Source organism: Rhipicephalus sanguineus, chromosome 3, assembly GCF_013339695.2.
Source record: "Rhipicephalus sanguineus isolate Rsan-2018 chromosome 3, BIME_Rsan_1.4, whole genome shotgun sequence".
In the NCBI taxonomy this organism is placed as follows: Eukaryota; Metazoa; Arthropoda; class Arachnida; order Ixodida; family Ixodidae; genus Rhipicephalus; species Rhipicephalus sanguineus.
The window spans coordinates 148018276-148042672 of NC_051178.1; the positions used below are offsets into that span (position 1 = coordinate 148018276).

General features: G+C 44.7%; 3 protein-coding genes across 4 annotated transcripts in view; 1 reads left to right on the forward strand and 2 right to left on the reverse strand.

The window, feature by feature from the left end:
• LOC119387422 (phosphorylated adapter RNA export protein) overlaps positions 1 to 11105 on the reverse strand; it is a 28537-nt gene extending 17432 nt beyond the window's left edge. The window contains exons 1-4 of the mRNA XM_037654814.2: positions 10922 to 11105; positions 10300 to 10546; positions 8461 to 8911; positions 7189 to 7280 (exon numbers count right to left, since the gene is read on the reverse strand). Of these exons, the coding sequence (XP_037510742.1) occupies positions 7189 to 7280; positions 8461 to 8911; positions 10300 to 10515 (759 nt within the window). The 5' untranslated portion in view covers positions 10516 to 10546; positions 10922 to 11105. The remainder of the gene's footprint in view (positions 1 to 7188; positions 7281 to 8460; positions 8912 to 10299; positions 10547 to 10921) is intronic.
• A 386-nt stretch (positions 11106 to 11491) lies between these two features.
• Positions 11492 to 21506, forward strand: LOC119385955 (glycosylated lysosomal membrane protein B-like). Its single transcript, XM_049414170.1, is given in 9 exon segments — positions 11492 to 11757; positions 13310 to 13468; positions 15178 to 15301; positions 15304 to 15392; positions 16115 to 16342; positions 17632 to 17645; positions 17647 to 17824; positions 17826 to 17902; positions 20590 to 21506. Coding segments are annotated over 9 exon segments (1083 nt in total). The 5' UTR covers positions 11492 to 11694; the 3' UTR covers positions 20741 to 21506.
• On the reverse strand, positions 21200 to 23947 carry LOC119387425 (transcription factor Adf-1-like). Of its 2 annotated transcripts, none has more exons than XM_037654817.2 (3): positions 23602 to 23947; positions 22839 to 22998; positions 21200 to 22256 (listed from the first exon to the last, which is right to left on the reverse strand). In XM_037654817.2, the coding sequence occupies exons 1-3, from the start codon at positions 23744 to 23746 to the stop codon at positions 21851 to 21853; spliced, it is 711 nt and encodes a 236-aa protein (XP_037510745.1). In that variant the 5' UTR covers positions 23747 to 23947; the 3' UTR covers positions 21200 to 21850. The 2 variants fall into 2 exon arrangements, with proteins under 2 accessions (XP_037510745.1, XP_037510744.1); XM_037654816.2 differs by having other exon boundaries at positions 22827 to 22998.
• Between the last annotated feature and the right edge of the window lie 450 nt (positions 23948 to 24397).

Sequence of the window (24397 nt, forward strand, 5' to 3'; positions counted from 1 at the left end):
CTAGACTGTGTTTCAGAATACGAGAACTCCTTCTCTCTGTAATGACAACTATTTCCATGAATGCAGACACACAAGCAGAGCAAATGGTGAAGTAGGACTGAAAATTGAGTTGGCGGGATATTATTCATGGTAGTAGGTAGAACTCAACACCAGTACAAGGGTAAAACACTGATTACACGAACGCCGCCTCCCTACTAAAATTTCGTTGAGATCTATCCTGAATGTTCTTGGTAAATCCTCAAAAAATTTTAAATAGACAGCTCTCGTCTATTTACTACCACGAAGTACAAACTGTGCTCGATACTGAGGGGTACAGCGCAAAAAACAGGACGGAGAAAGATTGAACACACGACACGTTTTCCGTCCCGTTTTTTGAGCTGTTCCCCTCAGTATCATGTACCAACTGGCCCTTCAAGAAACCCTTCTGCAAACTGTGCTTGCTTTCTGCAAGCTCGTCCATTCATAATATAACGTTACCTGATGACACATATGAGGGATAAGTAACTAAAACTTAATGAAAGAACTAACAAACCCACTTCGCTCATTATTACTCAAACAGTATTTGCAGATCTCCACAAGCTCACCATCACCATCAGCCTGACCAGTCATGGGCATGTTACCAGTAAAAAGTAACAGTGTTACAGTTACAGTTACCTAAGCCAAAAAAGTAACTCTGTTACAGTTACAGAGTTTCCAAAAGTAACCTGTTACAGTTACAGTTACTCCAAAAAAGTAACGTCGTTACTTTTTTGTTACTGTACAAATTATGTCATAGACCACAAACCAAATGATAGGATTTATTTAATGAAAACATAAGAAGGTATGCGCGAGTAGTCAAAATTGCACGTGGTAAAACCCTAGAGGAAGAAAACCTAAATGATGGCCTAACACCAGCCTTCTTTGTGTACGCCTCATTTTGCTGCAGCAGTTTATTTGTTCATGGACTGTTGGTGAAAATGGACTTTATTTGCAAATGATAATAATAAACATCCTTGGACACAAGAAGTGGAAACATAGTTGATGCACTGGAACGACACCGTTATCCTAGGACGCTTATTAGCGATACCCAGAAGTGCATGCGAAGAGGAACAGGGACTGCTTCACGAGTGAAGACAACGTCCATTGTGTCTATTTCCTATGTTTCAAGGTGTATCAGACCCTGTTTGGAGGGCTCTGCGTCCGCTGGGTGCAAAGCTCTCCTTGAAACATGTGTTCGTGAAAATCTACAAGCACGATGCGGGGATTTCGACGTGACTTAACATCGGCGAAACGGGCAGGAAAGGATCGACAAACGGGACATTGCTAAAGCAACTCATGCAACGCGTTTTAAGACGGAGCTTGTTGAACACTGCTGGGTAACTGGACATAGCTTTGGCCTAAACAATTCGATGACGCTGGCTCGCGAACGAAGTTGGGAGGCGAGACAAAACTGCGAGTTCCAAAGAGGTTTTAAAAAAAAAACTTATTCTCTAGTTCACGGTATTTCTGGCTCTCGACCATTTTGCGCTCTGCTGCTTTCTAGCCACCTGTCAAATACAATTTAGCTCGGAGCCTCAGAAGAAGGAGACTTTAAACATGGCATCCTAACGATTCACCGGTACACAAAGAGCAGAGCTAGCAGGTGAAGTGACGAAAAGGATATATATGTCGAAAAAAAAAAGATGGACGTGAACTTAGTCTTAGCGACCTCCCCTTCCAAATTGCGAGGGGAGCGGTGCTGTAGGTGAAAGGTGGAGAGGAAATTGGAAAGTAACTGTGACGCTATTTCCAGTAACATTTACTCTGTAAAAAAGTAACAGTGTTACTGTTACCAGTTCCTCTAACTTAAAAGTAACTAGTTACAGTTACAAGTTACTGAAAAAGGTAACTAGTTACCGGTAACGCGTTACTAGTAACTAGTTACTGCCCAAGACTGAGCCTGACTGCGCCCACTGCAGGGTAAAGGCCTCTCCCATGTTCTGCCAGTCAATCCGATCCTGTGCTTGCTGCGGCCAAGTTATCCCCACAAATTTCTTAATCTCATCTGCCCACTTTCTGTCTCCCCCTTGCGCACTTGCCTTCTCTTGGAATCCAGTCTATTACTCGTAATGACCAGCGGTTACCTTGCCTACACGCTACATTGCATATGTCCTGCCCATGCTCATTTCTTCTTGATTTCGACTCAGATATCCTTAACACCCATTTGTTCCCTGACCCACAAGCTATGTACACTGCAACTCCTACAGTGCACAGCGTGAGAAGTGCCGCTGGAATGATAGAAAGAGGTAGTAGAGGGATGTGAGTGTAAGAATGTGAGGCACAGCTGGACATATCTGGTTAGGACAGAAGCTTGTTGGCTTAGAATGTGGGGCCGCACCATACCCCACAACAGCTAGCCGACTTGGTCACTAGCAACCTGGGCTTTAGAAGGTTTTGCATTCTTGCAGAAAGTTAGATAATAGGGAGTTTTAGCTTGTAACGTACACTTCTTTACGTTACCGTTACCAGATTACGTTTACCGTTTTACCGGAACTCGAGTTTTAGTAAAGTCTTTTAGCTGCCCAAACATAAGCCTTTACGTACGTACGTAAACCTTTACGTTTGCGCAAACCACTAAACAGTGATGATAACAGCATTTAAACTACATTTAATTTAGATAATATTGAATTACGCTGCGGCAAAATGATAAGAGAGGTTTTTAGCGTGTGCAGTATAAGGGGTGTAACAGTACCAGGTTAGCGGGCAATGGTGTCGACATCTTGTGACGCTTCGCGCAACCACAATCATGGATATATGTTTGTTTTCGCTTAGTGTTTTTGAGGGGAAAAAATGATTAAAAAGGCAACTCATTCGTAATAATGCCGCTGCAAGGCATTTACATTGGGAGTAGAATGCCCGATGTTTCTGCAATGACAATTTTGTGCTCGCCTGGTACACCTTGGCCCCGCTAGATGGCGCCACCTATCCAGCCTGTCAGCGTCTTTAGGCCTCTCACGTTTGCGGATTCGGTATTCTAGGTCGCTCTAGCCTCGGTAATCCGGCTGAAATAAAGTGATCGTAAGTGGCGCTCGCACTTCGGCTTACTTTGACTCGGCGGCTGGAGTCTCCGCGAAGTGGATATCGCGAGTAGCCACGAACGAAGGTGGATTTGCGAGATAGGGCCGTAAACGTAAAGCCTATCCAGCCAGTCGTTTACGTTCTGTAAACCTTTACGTTCCGTAAAGATTCGTGCATACACAGATTCCATCCGGTATCCGGTAAGACGGTAACGTAAAGAAGTATATGTTACAAGCTAAAACTCCCTAATGCTTTGTTCATGCCAGAAATGACAAGACAAACCTCAATTTTCTAAAGAAATGCCAAGCAAAATTTTATGACCACAAATTGTTGCATACGATACAGTTACAGGTATGTTCTACAGCCATACACGAAGACATTTCAATACAAGAAGACCTGGAAAGAATTTCACAACCATTTTAAAATACTTGGATTTGTGGTGTAAAATTGGAGTATGTGAATTTCTCACAGGTCAATTTATTCCTGTTTCTCTAAAATTTCATGACAGCAGCCTAGAAATACTGCTTCAGTACCTAAACCAAGTCCTTTCATGCACTTCTTCTTGGATAGATATTTTTTCTCACGTAGGTTTTCAAAGCTTAACACAAGCAGAAAGAAATCCCATTCACAAGACAAGCCATGCGACAGAGTGAAACGCGTTTAGTGTGAACATGGTGTGGCGGGTAGGGTGAACCGCACAGCAATAATTCAGTCATTCAGTGAGTGAGTGAGCGAGTGAATGATTGAAAGAACCCTTTCACCTCACATTTCCTTTCACTGTGGCAAAGTGAGCCTGCCGGTACTACAGACCGACAGCATCCACTACCTGGTTCACGGTTGCTTAAGTATCTTCTCTCACATTTGCTACTTCTCTGAATGTGCCCTTGCATTCTGTCGACACTCAGTCATTTTATAGTGAAGTAAAGCACCCATCACTGCTTTAATGGGCATACTATATTTTCTTGTTGTCATCGTTGTTGTTTTGCCAGAAAATGCCATATTAAGGGGAGACGCGAGTCGAAACGTCGCGGTTTTTTGAAAAAATTGTTTTTTTTTCAGCTGTATTGCATCCTTGGCCTATAATCTTTTATTTTTGAAAATATCAAGCTGAAATTCACACGAGAAGTTATCTAAAAAGGCTTCCAAGTGAGCAGCGGTGACGCGAAAAATGCGCGAAAGTCGCGAAAAATGGTGTAGTTTGCGTCCTTTGCAAAAATGACGCGATGCCTGCCATTTGCAATCCTGCCTGCATGCAGTGTAAGCTGTCTTCTCCACAATCCACCAGGGGTTAGTCACGTATCTTCACCCAGAATGAACAAAAAACGCGAAAAACAACGCGTACGTCGAGCGTTTTGAATTTCGCGGCACGCAGCATGAGGCCGCCATTGGACGGCGGTGCGCTCCATCCCCTTTTCCCTCCTATCTCTCCGGCAAAAGAGCGAAGCCTCAAACGCCGCGGTCAAGCTGTTCTGCCTTTTTCTGTATTTTCGTGCCATGGCAAGCCCTAAAAAGCGCAGTTCTGATGTTCGAAAGTTCAGGAATCGCCACAAGTATCGAGGGAAATGGCGTCGGACGCTTTTCAAGGCGACAGCGATGGACGATGTCCCCGATGCTCCGATATCGGATAGGCCTAACGCCGACACCTAACCCCACGGCAGTGGTTGTGAAATTGACGCTGCTGTGGAATTTATCAGTGCATCCCAAAAGAAGATTGGATTCTTCGAGAGTGAGCCTAGACCGGTAGGTGCTCCTACAGTCAACACGATGCTTTGAGAAATCGGCGCGCTCACGGCACTTGCGGTGGGTTTGGCATGCCCAACTTGCCGCGAACAGAAGCTCATCCTGGAAAGCGCAAAAGACTTTTGGCATTCCTCGAACTGTGTTGTGAAAATTCCGATTGGCCCGAGTCTACGCTTTCGTCCACACACACGTCGAGGCGGATTGTGGCCCAATTTGATGTAAATAGTGATTTTTCTGATAAATGCCAACTTCTCAAACTTTCAAACTTGTTTTTCTCATTTTCATTTTTTTTTGACAATTTCACGTTTTGCAGGCAGCTTTTTATAAACTTATATTTCTTGTATAGTAACGAAACATGGCACACGTATTCTTCAAGGCATGTAGAATGCCAATATCTACTTGAAATTGCAATATCTATCAGCATTAGTTGTGAAAATGTTCAGTTACAGTTTCAAAGGAGACTGAAAATAATCAGTTACAAAGTACGATTTTTTTTTTCTTAGTTCCATTATCTCTGCAGAATATCCGGATAGATATTAGCACTTTACAGTCTACAAAGAGTCAAATAAGATTCAACACAATACTTTTACTGAAAGTTTAGTACATAAAAAAGTTCCCGCAAAAAGTGTAACATTTTGCCATTGTGTATGGCATAACTCAACAACTGTAGCAGCTACATAAAAAGTAATGACATATTTGAAATCTGCATGAAAAACTATACATATAACAGAATTTTCAAGTCTATATTACAAGAAATAAAAAAAAGAAGTTGTTTCGAGGAGTGTCTGCCCTTAAAGGAGTACTGACACGATTTTGAGACATCGCAAAAGGGACCTTTTCTGATTCCTTGTTATACAGTGTCAACGCTGTCCACACACCGGTGTCGGAGAACACGTATAAAATATTTTAATTTGACTTTGAAGTTTTCGTCACTGAGCATCTGCAAGCCAGCCCCACTGCAATGGACATTATCCCGACGAGTCAAGACAGTTCCCCCGAGTTTGCGAGTTCTGCGTCCTGCATGCAGCCTAAGTCGCAGAAATCACTGTCAGGGTCACTGGACGACAGTTCACTCATCGTTGTTTATGTGCACCACGAGCAGATGACGGATTTGCCGCTAGTACGTCGAGAGTTTCTGTATCCCCGTGATGTCACACTGACATGAAACGTCACTGAGAAGCCGCCCCCTCGATATCGAAACCGAAAGTGTCTTTTTAAGGTAGCGGTAATTAAAATATATACGATGCATTCCCAGGCACCACAATACTCGTTTTAGGTTTCTCGACACGAGTATTTTTATTTAGAGCAACAATCCGAAAAATTTTAAAATTCGTGTCAGTACTCCTTTAAGCCAATAAAAGGTTTTCGGGCAAGTTGTTGCCTGTGAAGCTGCTGTACAATTTTTCTTTTTGCACAAGGTTTAAAAAGCGAAAAGAAAGGACAGAAAAGAGACAGACAGTGAAGCAGCACTCTCATATAAACGGCGCTTCACTATGTCTCACTTCTGTCTTGCTTTATCACGTCCTAGATCTCGCGCCAGAACAGAGGAATGTACAGCAAGCTATACAAAAAAAATATATTTATTTTAAATATTCGTAAAAGCTTCATATTATTAGTGCTATTCCACTATTGGTTTTAGAGTACAGCTCCCAGGCGCCCATTCCTGCCTTGAACGTCTGCATGCCTCATCCATCATAACTGAGAGGATGAACGCAGCGAAAGATGAAAATGAACGCACAGAGTGTGGTGAAAGGGTGAGGAGGAAAGCAGAATGCCGCACAAGACTACAAGATGGAACCAGAGTAACGCACGTCGTTTGGGATGTCTGTCGGCAATGGCTGCTTTGAATCACCCATGCACACAGGCTCGCGCTATCTCCAAATTAGCGAGGCGGTTGCGCCGTACTTTGCGCCATTTGCAACATGCCACGAGAAATTGTCTGCGCCAGCCAATATATCACAAAATGAAAACATATATACAGCTGTGCTCAAATTTCGCACTAGAGAGCATCATAATTGTTAGTGAATATTTTCTCGAGAGGACCGCTGAAATGCAGCTGTGGTGTACGGGTACCTTTTGAAATCGAAACTGTAGTCTAAAAGTCAGTCGAAGGGGAACATGAGGTCAGACTCATTCTGGCTGTTCATGGAGATATGTATTGGATTTCCCAGAACCCTGTCAGAAAACCCCTGCTCCGCCTGGGCCCTTTTAAGCCAATACCCACATACACCTTTATTGTACTGATTCATTCTCTCACTATTTGCAGACGTGCACTTCCCCAACATTGAAATTGTTGGGCATCTGCTACAGAGCTCAGTAGTACCCAATCTGCATGGTACCAGCTGTAGGATGGGTTGCTTTCCTGAATAAATCAATGGGTATTAACGGCCAACTGTACAGTAATGTACTTACCCTTATCAGCAGGCCTCCCGTTGCTTCAATGTCTTCCGTCATGCCCAGCAGCTTGCGAGAGCGTGCAACACCAAGGACTTGTACAACCCGCTCTTTGGTTTTGAAAAGAAACAGAAATCACAAAAGTTGCTTGGAATCTAACCTTCTAAAACCACACTAACAGAAATGTTATGTCACAGTGGCAAAATACAGTTGCAGAACATGTGCAAGTGAGAGGTATTGCCGTAAGTGGACTCTTTGTGAGGCAGAAGTACACAAAATGAAATACAAGGTAGATTTTGCTTCAAAAATGGATTAGCAGAGTAGCAACTGTTCTACTTTTAAGACCTCTTTTAACATGCCGTAAAAAAATGACTCATACTGCATCTCTCCTCCAATTAAAAACAAATATCTATGAACACATAGCATACGCACCCCCGCACAAGTATATCCTGGCACTGCGTTTGCTAAAATGTTGAAGCATAGAGAATTCCAATTGCTACAACAGGCCACCATGCTGAATTTTTGTCATAAAACAAGAGGAAGCCCTGCAAGCGTGACTTGCAGGAAGTATGGCCAAGGAATGAATACAACCTCATGCATATGACATCAAAAATATTTCAATGACTGGGTGGCATCTAAGCAGCATGAGGTTGGTAAGTAAAGGAACAGTAAATCATTAAAAGGGTACCAACGCCAATTTTTGAAGCTGAGTTTACACTACCAAACAAATATCCTGTATACTTGTATATTGTAAACAAATATCCTGTATATCTGCTCAAGTGTGAAGCTCAGTAAACGCTGAGAAGATATTTTATTTTGACATTGAGGTTGATTTTAGCATGGCACACCATATTGACACTGAAACAATCATGACGTCAGGCTACCATATAAATTCTGGTGACTTCATGCACCAGTTTTGGTATGTCAGGTACCAAAACATTCAAAATGGCCACTTGTGCATCACCAAAAACATTCAAAATGGCTGCTCGTGCGTCACCAACGGATCCAAGGGGCTGAATGGCAGTGGAAATATCACAATATCTTGCATGAGCACTTGACGACAAACTCATACCATGTCGTGACGTCAGGATACACTAGGAACCGAAACTAGTTTTTAAAAGCCTAGTGTAATTAATTATTCAGGGTGCAGTCACGCTTACCAGCACATTTTCTAGGCTCTTGACAACATGGTCTTTCATTTGAAGCAAAAAAACTACAACTGATAATTTTCATGTGAGTACCCTTTTAACACTTTCCCTCCGGCTCATACGTGAATGCGAACCCACTCACCCACGAGCTCTGCATTGGTCTCCTCCAGTCGCGCTGCTATGTCTGCGGCTACTTCAGCTACTGGTTCGTCATCCTCTTCAGACGTGCTTGACTTGGAGCTGTCCGACTTGGATCGCCGTGCCCTTCCAGCTCCACGAATCTTTGGGCTCCGTGACCTCGAGGGCCGGGTGCAGGCACGCTCTCCCAGCCGGTCCATGACTGACCGCTTCTGGCCGCGAGGTCCGGGGTCTTGAATGTCAACAACGTCGTGTGCAGTGACACCGTCCTCATCGAATAGATCGTCCGGCTCGATGGGGTCTGGCCGTGTGTCAAGGTCTTTCCGAGTGAAGTCATAGCTCTCACAGTGGCGGTCGTTCTTCCAGTTGACCATCTGAGACGACTCCACAGAGACTTGACCCAGGTCCTCCATGAGCAGCTGCTCATTGATTACAGCACCCCATACATTGTTTACCTGTGCGAGGAAGCAGAACATAGGTGAACAGGATGCACGCAGATTTGCTGTATTAGGTACAGTGGTACAGTGAAACCTCGGTGATACGATCACAGCTCATACGAATTTCGGGGTGATACGAATTTTTCGTTGGTCCCGGCCAAGGCCCATTGCCTGCAATGTAATGGAGTACGGTTGCTACGAACTGATTTTCACCCAGCGACGTTTGATACGAACGTACGCTACCGCCCAGGCACGAAGAGGTGCTGTCCACGCTGTCGCGGAAGACGCACCAAGCACGTGCGAGCGCAGGAATGCAAGCGTGGGCATGCGCGCCGCACCGCCAAATCGCCAGAATTACGGTGTAAGAACACTTTTCTAAAGGTGGACGAGGACCGAAAAAAGGCGAGGACGGTCTTGGCGAAGTAGTCAGGCTCACTATGTCAACATGCGTGACCGTTGAGGTCGCACTTGTGCGGGCACGGTCGTAAATCTCCCAAAAAACATCCCCAACACCTACGCGATAACAAAATCAGAACACAGGACCGTGGTTCTGTAATTTTGTGGCCTTGATCCATCGCGCGAAAGGGCTTCTTTTGTTACTTGCGCTGTAGTACTCCGGTGTCATAAAAAAAAAAGAAAACATACTAAAATTTGGAAGGGACTACTGCTGTCGCGGGTCACAACGCACCTGGTTCATTAATTAAATACGCGCGTACGGACCGTATATTTATGAGTGCTGGTATGATTGCCGACGTCTAAAAACTTAACTGACAGTCATTCAGGGTTCTTCCTGACGTCGCCGCGGCCCTGAAAAACAATAAATGAAAATGTACGCCAGCTTTCTTTTGTCACATGCTAATTTTTTATGCTTTCTGGTGATACGAATTTCGGATGATACGAATATTTTTGGTGGTCCCGTGAGATTCGTATCACCGAGGTTTCACTGTACCTGGTACAAATGCTCCAACAAATTAGCTATACACAATCCACGGAAAAATTATGCAGGAGATCACGGCAAGTACAATGGCGGAAAGGGGGTTTAATTATCTCTGAAAGTCGCATGACTTAAAGCAGAGATGGAAACCAGCAGGCTGCTTGCCGAGTACAGTGCAGCATATAAACTAATGTAGTAGAAAAAAGAACGGCAGTGCACAAGCGCTGCCGCACGAGACATGTGTCTCGACCTTCGATCATTAACCGCAGCATGTGCAAACCAATGCATGCATCTGTCTGTGCATTTGCTTGAATGCAGAAGAGCTGCACAGATAACGTACACGGCAGGCAAGCGGTTAGTCGGATTTACTTTACATGAGTTTTACCTACTACGGTGGATTGGCCAAAAGTTGCATCAACGGAAGAATTAGTCAAGCAAACAACCCCTCGTTTGAGAATCGGTAAACATTTACCTTTTTCTTCCTGAACTGTAGCGACTGTTGTTGCGGTACACCAGCTAAAGCAGCACATTTGGAGAAATCGTACCCGGCTGTAGCCGCGGCATCCCTGGCCTTGTCAGTTGCCTGTCGTTTCCACGACGTCTCCTCATCATCGGAGTCGTCTTCCGACGTCGAGTGAGCACGGTCTTCGCGGTAGCTGGCCACATTGTTCGCCACCGACGCTTCCATAGCGAAATATTTTGGCCACGGAAATGCGTCACTGCACGTATACAAACCACTGATATGGAAGATATGACGCAACCTTTGCAAATGATTTCTAAAACCAAGCTAAGAAACAACATTGCCCTGTGTTGATCATAGAGTTACTAAAAATCATAGTTGCACAGTACGCAAGCATTTGAGAAGCTTAAGACGACGACGACAAAGAAGAAGAAGAAGCTAGGCACAAAGTCTTGACGATACAAACAAACAAACAATTAAGCAGCAACAACGTCGAGGGCTGCCGCTCATTCCAACGGAAAACAAGTGCGAAATGCAGCACGCTTTTGAAACGCACACGCGACGCGCGCAGCAACGCTCCACTTGGAAGTTTCGAGCTATTTTTGCGTAAGTGCGACGTAAGCTGAACACTTACGGAAATGCTTTGCAGCAAATACAGAGCACAATTTCAGGTTCTAGAGAGGTAGCAGAACAGGTAATTATCTGTGCGCTCGCCTCAGGTAGTTACATTAGTTAGTACATTGCAAATTGAAGCTTGCTCGATGCAGCAGCTAATGCAGCCGATGTATCAAGGTTTGCTGCATGGGGCATGGGATCCCTTTGCGCCTTTGCTGCATCGCGCGACCAGCGCGGCGTTGTTGTCGTTCCCGCCCTCAGAATTTTCATAACAAATGCGCATTTGAGGCTACGTTACTGAACACCTACAACTTGTTCGCCTCACCTAATACATCAGTGGGAGGTATCACACAGAGTATTCATATGTTTACTGCATTTCCCACATATATAAAGCGTTAAGATGATTTATTGAACCGAAACCGAAAGCTAGTCTTAGCAGCAGCCTTTTATCGTAAAACAACAAAGCGTGATGGCGTGATGTAGAACCGCAGTTACGACTCCTCGATTGTTGAAGAATCAGCGGGCGAAGTGTTTTTTTATTTTTTTTCTTAGCACGCGCAAGCGCGGGTAACACCACGAGCCTGAGCCCCTGAACCCGCCAGCTGGCCTCGCTTACGACAGGTGACACACACACCTCGTGACTCGCATTTCTGCAGCTACAATTGCTACAATCAGCTGCGAGCGTTATCAGCGTGGCCGAATTTCGAGACGGCAACTTTCGCTGGCAAGTGTATCAAATGACAGGCGCGTGACTGGGCGTATTGTAAAGTGCTCCTTAAAATTGTGGAAGTCATGATCGCGAAGATTTTATTCGTTACTCTGCTCGCGTCAACTTGCGCAGCGTATCAACGAAAGGTAAGATCCTTTTTTTTTTTTTTCCTGTACATGAGAGAACTGGAAGCGATAGCTTGTAGGTAGCCTGCACGTTAGCTGTCTACAGAAAAGTTGTAATTGCGCGTACGTGATGAATTGGGTTGCCACTTAATTCAAACCGTGAAATGTGCACATTTGATGGGCGCATGGCAAAGCTAAACTCAACCGTCCGCTCCACCCGTTTTTGCTTATTAAGGCGCAAATTTCTCCTTGCAGTGCTGTAGCCACCCCAGCAGAAAAGCATGGACTTTAGTATAGCGGCCTTTACAAAGCGACAAATATTTATTTTAGTTATTTGTCGTTATATATATATATATACTTCGTTGTACAGGTTGGTACGCTGTATTCAGGCTATACAAATTTTACGTTTGCGACTATTTTTCCGATTTTTAATTGAACCTTTGATGGGTTTAGAGAGAGGTATGAAATGCATGGTTTTCGACGTTGCCTTGATCATTTAATGTAGCCTTAATCAGTTGCACTTTCAAGTAACAATTTAATGAATGGGCAAGAGACAAATGACACTTCAGAAGGATTGCCTTCATAATTATGCAGTGATCTTGGCGCGTAAAATACCAGATTTTTAATTTTTTAGATTGATTTAAGCTATATTAAACACTGTCAACAATTTCTGCCTGCCTAGCTCGAAATGCCAGGCCCATGTACTGTATGATCTCAGTGCACTTTAAACAACGCCAAATGGTCAAAACTTCCGGAGCCCTTCACTTTGACGTGGCTAATAATAATATAGTGGTTTTCGCACGTAATACCCCGGTAGTGGTAACTCTCCACAATAAACGAGTGCAGTGCAGCTTGTTAATGAAAGGATAGTATACAACACATGAAATTTATTGACAAATGAGTTTGAAGCAGTAGCTGCTGAATAGTCGAATGAGAGGTGCCAACCTATGCAGCAGGGGCATTCCAAAAAATCTCTGTTGCCTGCAAAATAAAGTGCCATGTTTTGAAATTTCTGAATTAATTTTTCCCAGTGTGCGTTATCTGACCATTTCTCAAATTACGAAAACTGTTGCCAGGTTGTTTTTAGGCTGTAAATGTGCAAGGAAGAAGACAGACTATCAATTTCTGCAAATTTCAGTTGCGCTTATTGAGAGCAAAAGTGAAGCTTTGTGGATCACTGTAACTACAAGGCTTTCCAAGTGATTTGATTTCTACAGAAAAAGTCAATAAATTATGAGTGGCTCCTGCCATCTTGTAATAAGAATTAGCAGCATATAATAATTAAAAAAATTGTATTATCACATTTTTTTTTATGTGATAGTTATCCTGAGGTGACGCACTCATTTCTAACACACACAACTTGTTCTGATTTGTGCTTGGGTAACAAAATTTAGTAAATGTTCTAATTGCCAACAAGACAGAACCTCCTGCTAAGTTTGGTTAAAACTGGCTTGTCAGTTGAAAAGCTGACCTTACAGCCCAGAATTGAGCTAACGTTTGGCTATTTTTACACTTTTTTTAGCAATAAGTTTCTCGTTTGACTGATGTGCATGCACCTTGAATTTGCTTTCAGCTCACAGCTCATCTCAACCCATTCTGTGATGACAAGGAGGTTTGTGGCCTCTGCTACGTCACGGCCGAAGGTTCAAATGACACCCTGCATTATTTTTGGTCTGCACTGGGCGCACCAGCTGCGCTTGCCATCCAAACCCCACCTAGACACCAGACTCATTGACATTCATGGGAATCACTACGTAGGCACTACCTGAACCAAACAACCTTCGCATTTAATGGTCCCGTGCTGTCTTCGTCGGCTGTTGTCATCTCAAAGGTGATTAATGGTTGTAGACTTGCTGTATTGCCTGTTGCATTCTAGCGCTAAGTGTGAGTTTACAAGTTCAGTACCTGACTGAGATGGCTAGATTTCAGTGTGGGCAGGGATGCAGAAACACCTGTAAACCTTTGAGTTCGGTGCATTAAAGAACCACATGGCTGGCAGAATTAATCTCTCAATCGTGGAGTCCGCCACACTTTATGCTTTGCTTTGAGATAGAAAAAGTGACGTGCTGAAGCCTACAGCATAAACTATTTATATTTATTGGCATTTACATCTGTGATGCAAATAGCTTTAAGCAGTTGTATATTTTTTTTTAATGCAGTGAAAGAAATGAAGTGGATCCCACACACTATGTGAATCAACTTATGCAAAGCTTTCACTGGTGCTTGTATGGAACACTATTCTTGTTTACAGTAACAACTTGGAAGACCACATGACGAAGTGTGAATTGTTTTCAACAGGGAAACACTGTGCTCAACATGATCTCGTGGATCTTGAACAGAGCAAACATGTTTAGCAGAAAGCAGAGTCTATCAGAGGAAATCTTGACCATACCTCAAGCAAGTGAAAGAAATGACAACAGCATTGTGGGGTCATCTGTTGGGTCCTAGCGTTGCATATAGTCAAGATGTATAGTAGGTAATGGGGCCTCCAACTGGCCTGTTGTACAAGACAGCAAGTGGCACCAGCAGCAATGTGGAGGGAAGTGACAAAGAAAGCTGAACTCTAACATATAAGTGGAGCATTGTTCTTTTAACTGTGACCTAAAGTATTGCCTTACCTATCATGAAAGTTAATATTGGAAGGAGAGGTCCTTTACAACAAAGCATTATAAAAAGGGATACTGAACAAAATTTTTGCTGCCAAGATTTTCAGCTAAATTGAAAGATTTGGTGCTGAAATTGATAGACACAACCTTCATTTCAGGCAGAAACTAGAGGAAAATAATGAATTTAATGCATTTTGCAGACACTGCCACGTCTAGCTGCTGCACTGTGAACTAGAAAAGGTGACGTTTGGTGATGTTTCATGCACTAGAAATGGGCATGCCAACAATGCCAGCTGTCGCCCGCGTCTCCCAATCCGCTCAGCGCCCCCACTACGGTTCCTAGAACCACGACCGCCAGTGCACAATGCTCCCGGCTGGTGTAAAGCCCCTAAATGGTGGGGCATGCCTCAGCACCTTTCTGAAAGGGGGAGAGGGAGGTGTAAAGTAGAGGTATAGGAAAAAAAAAAGGGGGAGGACAGGAACATGTGCACGTCACGGCTCTCACTGGTGTGCAACTGCTGTGCGCTGACACTACTCCAAAAATACAGCCAAATGTTCAAAAATGCGCGAAATAAACTCTGTTTATCGGAACGGTCGTGTTGTCCAGGTAGAATTTCAATGTTTTCAGCAGTTTATTTTTTCAATTTTCGTTCAGTATCTCTTTAAGTAAACGGTAACACAAATCTAAAAATACATATATAACCAGTGGTGTCTTTATACGTGCATACACGTATATAGAGCCCAACAAAAGCCATGTTTGCTGAGCGATCATCTGCTGATGTAAGCCAACTATGCAAGAATTCAGTTTCCTTATTCGCTTGCTTTCCCTTTTCAGCTTTTGGAGTACAATGACCCGGAGAACAAGGCCCATCTAAACACCACTCTGAAGAATGGCACCCACTACATTGATCAGAGCCAGCTCCTGTGGAAGGAAATTCAGGGCTGCACTGGAAATGGAAGCAGCTTGTTACTGCCACATTTGTTGCTTATGGAACCAGCTCTGCTAAGGATGAGGGGTTTTTCTCAGGCAATGGTACCATTCAATTCACGGTAAGAGTGTCATTCTATCTGGTATATTAATACTGGGTTCTTTACGAACCTAGTAGTGCCATTTGTACTGTAAGCTTAGAAGGACATTCATGTGCCGTTTTTCACATTTACTGCATTATACTTGATCATCAAATATTGAAGCTTTGTTTGTATCCAATCAGTAAGTTTTCACCACTGCAGCAGAGATTCGTGAGCCACTATGGTGCACTATATGTGTGAAACGAAACCAAAATGTAGAGGGCACGGGCTCGGTGTCCACCCCCTGCTACAACACTGGTTCAGCAGCATCACAAGGGTCAGCAGCAATCGCGACCTTCTCGTTTGGAGCAACAAAGCACAATTTGATCTTCATGGCTCTCTCAGTGAAGACTTTGTTCTGAAGCTAATCATGTTTCTTTTTTTGAAGATTCCGTCTTTTTGCGCCTTCTTCACCCACTTTTTGTAATCGTGTACTATGGCGATAATTTCTGACCAATTCAGCGTGTCTTGAGTGGAGGCCTTCCTTAGCTAGGCACTTACACAGCCCAATTGCATAACCGAAATGAAGCGCGTACATTTTGTCTTAAATAAACCAGATTATTGCGCGGCATTATATTGATTCTTTAGCTTACTTACTTTATTTCTGTAGGAACATTAACTCTCGTTGTGAATGTGCAGGACAAGCAAAGCAGCTAATTTCATGTTTTAACTGGCTTGCTGAACCTGTGTCCGCTTCTTTTCAGCTTGAAGTCCAAGACAGCGATGGCCATGATATCCAGTTTCCGCATCTCCTCTACACGAGCAACAGCAGCCAAATTCAGCTCTCTTTGCTCAACCTTTCACCTCAGCTAGGCAAGACGTCACAGTTTGGATTCGAGCTGACCATTCTCGATGACTCATCTCGTAACAACACCTACGGTATCAGCAGTGCCCGAACCTTCGATGATGAGTACACACCAGGTGTCTTTACAGTGAGTAATACCATTACCCAACTTGTCAACAAAGTATGCTGCGGTTGGATGGATTCTTCAACAGTGCTAAACGAAGACAATATGCGTGAGACACAAGTGTCTGGTGATTGTGTGTGTCTCTCTGTCCTTGTCTCCAGTTTCACACTGTTAACAATTTGTTTGAACAACGAACCAGCTAGCCCATACTATAGCTTTGATCGAATCATGTAGTGGTGTCTTATCATTTCTTGTGGTACAGGAGGTGCAAAGGGTCACCTGTAGTCAGTAGCAGGGAAAGTAATGCTGTTGCATTTGCACATAGGTGCAAACATGTGCTGGTAAACTGCTTCATCTAATGGTCCTTCCTTCTCTTTGCTACCCACGTTGCCATCACGATAGGAAGTATCCCCTTGTGAACGAACACATGCCACACGAAGATACTCTTTGCTTGAACAAATATTTTTCAACTCTTTGATGTCTTAGTGTCAGTAGACAAGGACAGAATATGAAAGACGTTAACAACAGGATGTGCCAAATTTAACATACTATACCCAATAGTGCAAATTGCGATTGTTCTGTGTAATGAATCGTATAGGACAGACACGGCGTGTTAATGAGCACATAAGAGAGCGTAGCTTAAAAGGAAGAGTTACCTTAGATGGTCATCTATTCGTTCACTGCCAGGAGTGCAGCTGCTTTTCTTTGTGTAATGACTGCTGTCATAGGAGCACAGATAATCAGTCGAAGTGGTTAAAGCTTTGCAAGCACTCCATCTGTCAACCTCCTCAAAATAGTCTTTTTAGATAAATCACTTTGGCATAATGATCAGGTGTGGTACTACCGCGCATGGCATATAACAAGTGAATTTTTGGAGGAATGAACTGCTGAAGTCAGTGTCTTTCTTATTCAGTCCTTGGCCTTGTCTGCTGGTGCTTTCCACCTTCGGGTACCAATGTGCCCAACGTGCACAGCAACTCTTCAAAGTATGCATTACATCTGTGTTGCTTTCCTTACTGATTAACTATAACATGCATGTGGGAAACCACACTTCGGTGTCTAAAGGCGCCAGAGAAAAGAGACACACAACCGAGCATCCATGTCAATGAGCGTGTTCCATTTCACCCAAGGTTCTCTTCTTCCTAGCTGTTGGCGATGTCATCTGATGCCGTGACTTCTCCGCGGGAGGTTCGAACAATTTACAACAATTCATGTGGTTTATTTGCATATGCACATGCAAAACTGCCTTTGATGCAGTGGGATAACGGTGCTCATGCACTTCCTTATAGCGTTTCGCTCCTATCACATTGCAGAATGTGGCCCTGTTTGACGAGCACGAAAATTCTTCATCCACCTTTTTATCTCCATTGGAAGCCAGTCTGCTATCGGGACCCAGGAAGAACAGTGACACTATCAGTTGATGCTGCATATCAAAACCTCACCTATGCTGCAAGCTGGTGGAACTTCAATGTGGCGACAGCATGGCTCGCACACAGAGCACCTAACTGTAGCCTCTTCAGCCATCACTGTGGCCTTCGGCTCAGAAGGTGATGGCTGGTACCAGGAAAACAACTACGCTACATGGTGAGTAGACATGGAAGTTCAATGACCGCCTTCACTGGACACTCAGGCCTCAAAGGAATCTCATTAGAATGCATTTTAACTAACGGAAACGTTATCTTAGGTTTCTAACAGAGCATGAAAAGTGGCACTTCATTTTCTTTTTTTTTTTAATATGGCGTGAATTTGACTACTAGAAACTTTTAGTCATATGCTAATGGCACAAAACGAACTTTCAATTTAAAAGGGTGCCAGAACCAAACATATGGTCAAAAAGAACATGGTCTGGCATGAAATAACAGATGCAGTAGAACCTTTACTGAGAATTTCCCATTCGTGACGTTTTTCTGACTACTAAGTTTTGTTTGTTCCATCCTGGAAACATGTACTTACCACGTAGGCCTTAATGTCAGGAGCAAACACAGCCAAACAAATACGGTGAAGGCATAGAGCAGCGCATAACTTTTGACTAGGCATGTAGTGGTATTGTACGCAGCAGCCCCTGCTGGTTCATGCTCAATTAGGTATGTTGCATTCAGCTGACTGAAATGGCTGAAGCGCAAAAACATCCCCAGGGGGTGCTGTAATGTTACAGTTACAGCGAGAAGAGTATAATGGCAATGAGGGGTACTTGAAGACGTGTCACTTGCAGCAACTTTCTTTTGTTTGTTGCTGTGTCTTTCTTGACATTTCCCACCTGATACCTTTCTAACTGTGGCCCCTGCTGATTCGGTGACTATGGTGGAGGCAAGTACGTCTTTAGAATGACATTATTACTAATGCTTGTTTTTGCTGAGAAACAAAAATTACGAAGTATTGGCCTTCAGTTATGCAAGTTCTTTATACTGTGTTATTAATACTAATATGAAGTGACAATTAGATTTTTTCCCCAAAAAAGGTGGGAGTCAGGTGAAGATGGAAGCTTGCAATGAAAAATCGGTAAACAGGGTTTGTGTGTTGGAGCCGACATTTTGACAAGTGGACCTGTCTCCTTCAAAGCTGCAACAGTGGAGCCTTGAAGAAGACAAGTCCGCTTGTCGAAATGTTGGCTCCAGCACACAAACCCTGTTTACTGATTTTTCATCGCAAGCTTTTATGACATTTCGTGCAAAATATTATGATCTTGTTCAGAAGGCTTCTTCCGGGTATATCGAATCAAAAACCTCAACTATGCATGCACCTTTGTATCTGAAATGCAAAGTAGGCGCTGACTAAGGATAGATTATAAACACTGCTCAATAAGTTAAAAAGTCCCACTGCATCTCCATTTGTAGTGGTTTATGTTGCATATTGTTCTGACAAGTAGAACTACAAGTCTGCGTGGCTTAGATAGTATTGCCCTGTGGGAGTATAATTATTTGTAGAACATGTAAGATATACTCTTTAGGTGTGGACACAGTGCAACGAATGCCATCATGAGCACTTCTAGATAATGTCCCTTCATGCTGCCCTTAAACAGACCAATGATTGCAGCTTCATCTATTGAAAAAGCAGCACAACACTGATGTGTTGTGCTGATGACTCTGATGATAACAGACTCGTCACCATGACAACCAGAACACAGTCCACTTTCTTATCATGCACAGAATCGGCATGAATCTTCCTGCCTTGTCAGTGGCAGTGTTAATAGTAATTCATGAGGTACGTTTGGATGGCACGTCAAAAGTGTGTAGATTTAGTAGCCCCCAAAGTTGTACTACATCTGTGACACTTCACAAAATTACGTGCTGTTGACTAAAGTTTAACGAAGTAACACAGATGTATTATTCTATCAGTTGCAATTTAAAAAAAGGGGGCACGCTGAAGACTATGTCATAACAGCACACATTTGGCATAGAAAAGTATTGCAGCATCTCATGTGACAGACCTTTCGGAGAGACGTCTTGCGGCGTGTTTCCGAAAAATGGAGATGATCAATCCTTCCTGCAAATGCACACTGGCCATATCTAAAGCGTTTGTTTTACACAGTTGTGTAGAAGCAAGAAATCGTGCATATCAGTCAGCAACTGTGCTTGGCCCCATTTTTGCTACCACAGCGCAGCCGCGGCCACGTCTGTGTAGAGCGCAAGAGCAGCCGGTGTTTGCTCTGTGGGGCGACACCTTGAGGCAGTTTCGGGCTCTGACATAGTCAGCCTGACTACTGGGTCGCTCATGCTCCTGACACACCACGTCAGAGCCTGAAACTGTCTCACAGTGCCGCCCCGTAGAGCAAAAACCAGCTGCTCGCACGCTCTACACAGATGTGGCTGCGGCTGTACATGCTTTGAGCCACAGCCCTCATTCTTGGTTTTGCTAGAGTACTTCACCAAAATCAAGCAAGACCAACCAAATTTTGTACTTTGTTGTATCAGTGTTCACTATACTGAGGTTCGAGAGCTCACAAGTTGGATTCACTCTCTAGATTTACACTCCCAGGCCTGTTTTTGCAACGGTTTGCCCATAGTTTATACAGGCTGGATTGTAAATTCAGCGCATGGTCAAAAACTGGCTGGGCAGATCAAAGATGGGATAGTAGCTGTCAGCTCTAGCATACACATAGACAATGCTGAGCATACATTGTAGAAGAATCTGTGCAAGATTTAAGCAAGCCTTTGTCTATGACCAAGTTCTATGAAGCAGGGATTACAGTTTGTATCGCCAACTTTCTTTTAAAAGCCCTTCCATTTTTGTGTCTAAGGCCGTATATAACAATTTTTGGGCTCTGTGTGCAGGGCCATGTCAAGTGGGTTTGGAGAGCGGCCGCTTGAGCACGTTTCTGCGACAGTGCTGTCAGTGACCTCTGTTGGCCTTGGAATTCCTGCCATCATTGCACTTGGCACTGTGATTTACGTGTCTGTTCATAAACCGGAGCCAAAACTGTGATCCAAGGCGCCTCTAGCAAAATGGATGACCTACCTCTACGACTCTCTCCCTCAAGAGGGACTTTTTGCATGCAATGCAGTGTTGGTGAAACGTGTGCGGACTTGGACTTCTCTCCACCAACGGTCACAGCTAGTCCATGATGCCCATGCAGTTGGGTACCACTACAACATTATCTTTTTTTTTAATTAAGCCTGCACTAATGTGCAGCACATCATGTTTGTTATTCTCAACATGTTCACTTGTTTTGTTTTATTATCTGATGTTTCACAGGAAAGCTGTGCAACAAATGACCCAGCTTTGTTCCTAAAGTTGTAGTCCTCTTCCACTTCCTTAAAAATACACGTTAGTTAGGAGTAATGATTTGCTTGTTTTTCTGCTTCGAAAGAAGAAAAAGTGAGAGCAATAAAGCACAACCACAGAGTTACCAAAAATGGTATTTATTACTGCAAACACTTTGTAAAAAAAAAAAGGATGGAACTTGCACAGTACTGAAAGGCACTTGCAACTTCTACAAATGTTCCAGAGATCTGGCTTTGCATGGCAGCATATACAGCTCATTTCATTATGACACACACAAACAGACATTGGCACCTAAACAGTAACAGTGTGGAATTGATTCCACTAGCTGGCACTCGTGGAGTGTCCTTGGCACATGTTGGGAAAATATCACTGTCTTTGGGACGCGGCAACAAAACTTGTAGTGTCTTGCACCCAGCAAGAGTCTCCATAGTCGTCGTCGTCAGGCTGGTCTATGACTACAATAAAACGAAATCCCTGAACGTCATAGCCAGCAACTTGGTGTGCCCTGGACGATCAAAAACAAAGTTCTTGTTCTTGAGTAACACAGTGCATCAGAAAGTGAACCAAGAGCGGTGACTGTAGCGACATCGTGGCTGCCACTTCAGGAGGTGGCGTGCCGCATTTCTCTGCTCCTGGCTTCGATGCCCACCACAGACAGCATCATTTGCAAGGCGTCGCTTCTATAGCTGCTGTGTCTAGCTAAAAAGGCACGGAATACTCATTTCTTCATGGCAATGCTGGTCCCACGTTTCCTTTGGTAAATATGGCACTTGAACGGAGAACAAGACATAGAGCATCGCTCGGCAGTGGTCATTCGCCGAACTCGATCACTGCCAGGTCTTGGAGTATCTTGACTTTGGCGAGCGCCTTCTTCTTCAAGGAAAGGCGCCGCAGGGTAGGCACAATGGAAAGTGCAAAGTACTCGTCTTCGTCTAGTGGACGGTTAAGGATGCCGAGTACCTCAGATTCAAAAGAGTCCATCGACTCGTTGTTGAGGATAGGTTTCTTCTCCGGTGGCTCTGGACTCTGGTGCAGCCTGAGAGGAGCGTAGTCCTCGGGAGCAGTCTGCGGAGAAGCCAGTACCATTTTGGGGCAGTGGGAATGAGCAGGAGGGGGGCCTTCGGCTGTGAAGCTGTCTTCCATGGCAGCTGGCTCGCTTCCGTTGGAGTAGTGGTCTAAGGAACCCGTGTCTGCAATTCCCAGTGGTTGTTTGGCTCTGGAATGTAAAAATAAGAAGAGAAAAAACGTGAAAGAATTGTTAGTGACAAGTTAATATAATAATTACTGGGGTTCTACATCCCAGAACCATCAAATGATGAGAGAGGCCATAGTGGAGGGCTCCGGAAATTTCGACCATCTGGGGTTCATTAATTAGCGCCTAAATCTAAGCACATAGGCCTCTAGCATTTTGCCTCCATCGAAATGTGGCCGGGATTCGATTCCGCGACCTTCGGTTCAGCAGTCGAGCACCATAACGACTAGACCACCACAGGGGCGTTAGCGGAAAGTTGCCTCCGCAACACAGCTATAAGGGTAAGACCGAGTACGACAACCAGAATTTCGTTTCATACTGAAGAAGCCCAAACCTGAAATGTAATCGGAAGGATTTGCTCTGCACATTATCTTTCAGACAAGTGGAACATGAGTTTCATGTGCTTATACGTTTAACTTTACTTATCGGAAGCTGTTAGTCGCACTATCGCGCACCCGTCCTCTCGGCCGCTTAGGTGGGAGGTGCGCACGCACTAAACACCGCGAGTAACTAGGAAAAAAAAAAAGCACTGACCTATGCACTGACCTTGCAGCTCTTCCGCAGTCCTTGTAGAAGTCCAGTGAATTGAAGTACGCCCACTTGCTTTTGCGTGCTTCCCAGGGTAGATGGCTCGGATGTTCCAGTGCCCTGAGTTCACGTATGTACCGGTCCCGGAGTGATTTCCATAGACGCTGGCAATCATCAACTGCAATGCATAGAAACGGCAGGGTTAAATAACGAACTACAGATAAAGCGCTAAAAAGGAGGGAGAGAAAAATAACAAGGGAGCAGGCGGCGAGCACCGCGCGGATATCACAGTGGCAACAGCGTTTAGCTACCTGGCTTTGCGGGCCACGTTTAGGGTGGCCCAAGCCTTGTCCCAAATTTTCAGGCATCGTTTCGTCCACTACATTATTCAAGGCTTTATCGCGAATATCGTTAAGTCCTGTTCCCGTTTACGAGTTAGCTTGCCGTTTCAAATATCGCGGATATCTCCGAGCACCAATCAATCCGCGAGACGACACACAGCCACACACACGCAAAAAAAAAAAAAAAGGATAACAGAGAATTTAAACAGTGCGCGCTACCGATAGTCACGTGAAACGCATGCCGTACGTCTTTGTTCAACAAAACGAGCAAAGCCTGCAACATGTGTCGGTCATGTTTACCCGCGATTGGCAGCTTCGACCGTGCAAAGCGCGATAAACGGGGTGAAAAAAACATGTAAAAAGCATCTCGGTAATGACAGCCAAGGGTCGATTTCGGCTGTCGCGGTGCAAATGCTCGACGACGGGTTTGTGTCACTTACCGGTTTCCATGTTAGTTTCTTGCTTGACCATTTCCCAAACCTCCCTCTTTCTGTCAACGTCCCGGTAGCCGAGACGTTTGCAGTCGTAAAGTATGGGATACTTCTTGACGCTGGATATGAACGCCTCGACAGAGTCCGGAGCCATCGCGCTTGCCGTCTGCGGTCCGTCTGCGTTGCGCGCGCGACGTTGAGTAGCGACCCTCGGTGGCGGCTAAGCGCCAGCGGCCAAGCGCGGCCAGCGTCCACGCACTGGACAAAGGAAAGCGAAGCTGGCGCTCTCGCCACTGCCGCACCCGCACAGACAGACACTGACCCCCGCCGCCGATGGAGCGGCGGTGTGCACCTCCCCCCCTCTCTAACCAACACACCCTTGGTGATGGTGCCGACCAACGTCGGAGCGATCCCCCACCGCCCCTACCCACCTTCCACCCCCCTTGTGCTCTTCGAGTCCCCCTCGTGGCCTTCCCCGCGACCGGACCGCACCCCCGAGAAGAGGGGATAAAGAAAGCTGAAAAAAAAAAAAACACAATAAAACAGATTCCTCGCAGCGACGTTTTACGCCGCGCTGCTTCGCGCGGCGCTACCCAAGTTCCCGAGAAACATTCCAGACAAAAACGGGCCAGCCGCGCGCTTCCAAGGGCCTGCTCCTAATTACGCCGAAGCCGCGGCGAGCATCAGCGGTGTCTGCCCGCTGCCTGTTTACTTGATGGCGCGCCGCTAACTTGGTCCGCGCACGCGTCCAAGCAAACAGCCAGAAGAGCGGCCGGGTGGCGGGGTGGGGGGAGGGGGGCGCGAA

Coding starts and splice junctions, on each gene's coding strand:
- LOC119387425 (XM_037654816.2), bottom strand. CDS start 23,746: ATGGCTCCGGACTCTGTCGAGGCGTTCATATCCAGCGTCAAGAAGTAT. Junction 22,999..23,601: donor AGAAACTAACATGGAAACCG/GTAAGTGACACA, acceptor TATGCATTGCAG/TTGATGATTGCCAGCGTCTA. Junction 22,257..22,826: donor GCTGCAAGGTCAGTGCATAG/GTCAGTGCTTTT, acceptor TTTACATTCCAG/AGCCAAACAACCACTGGGAA.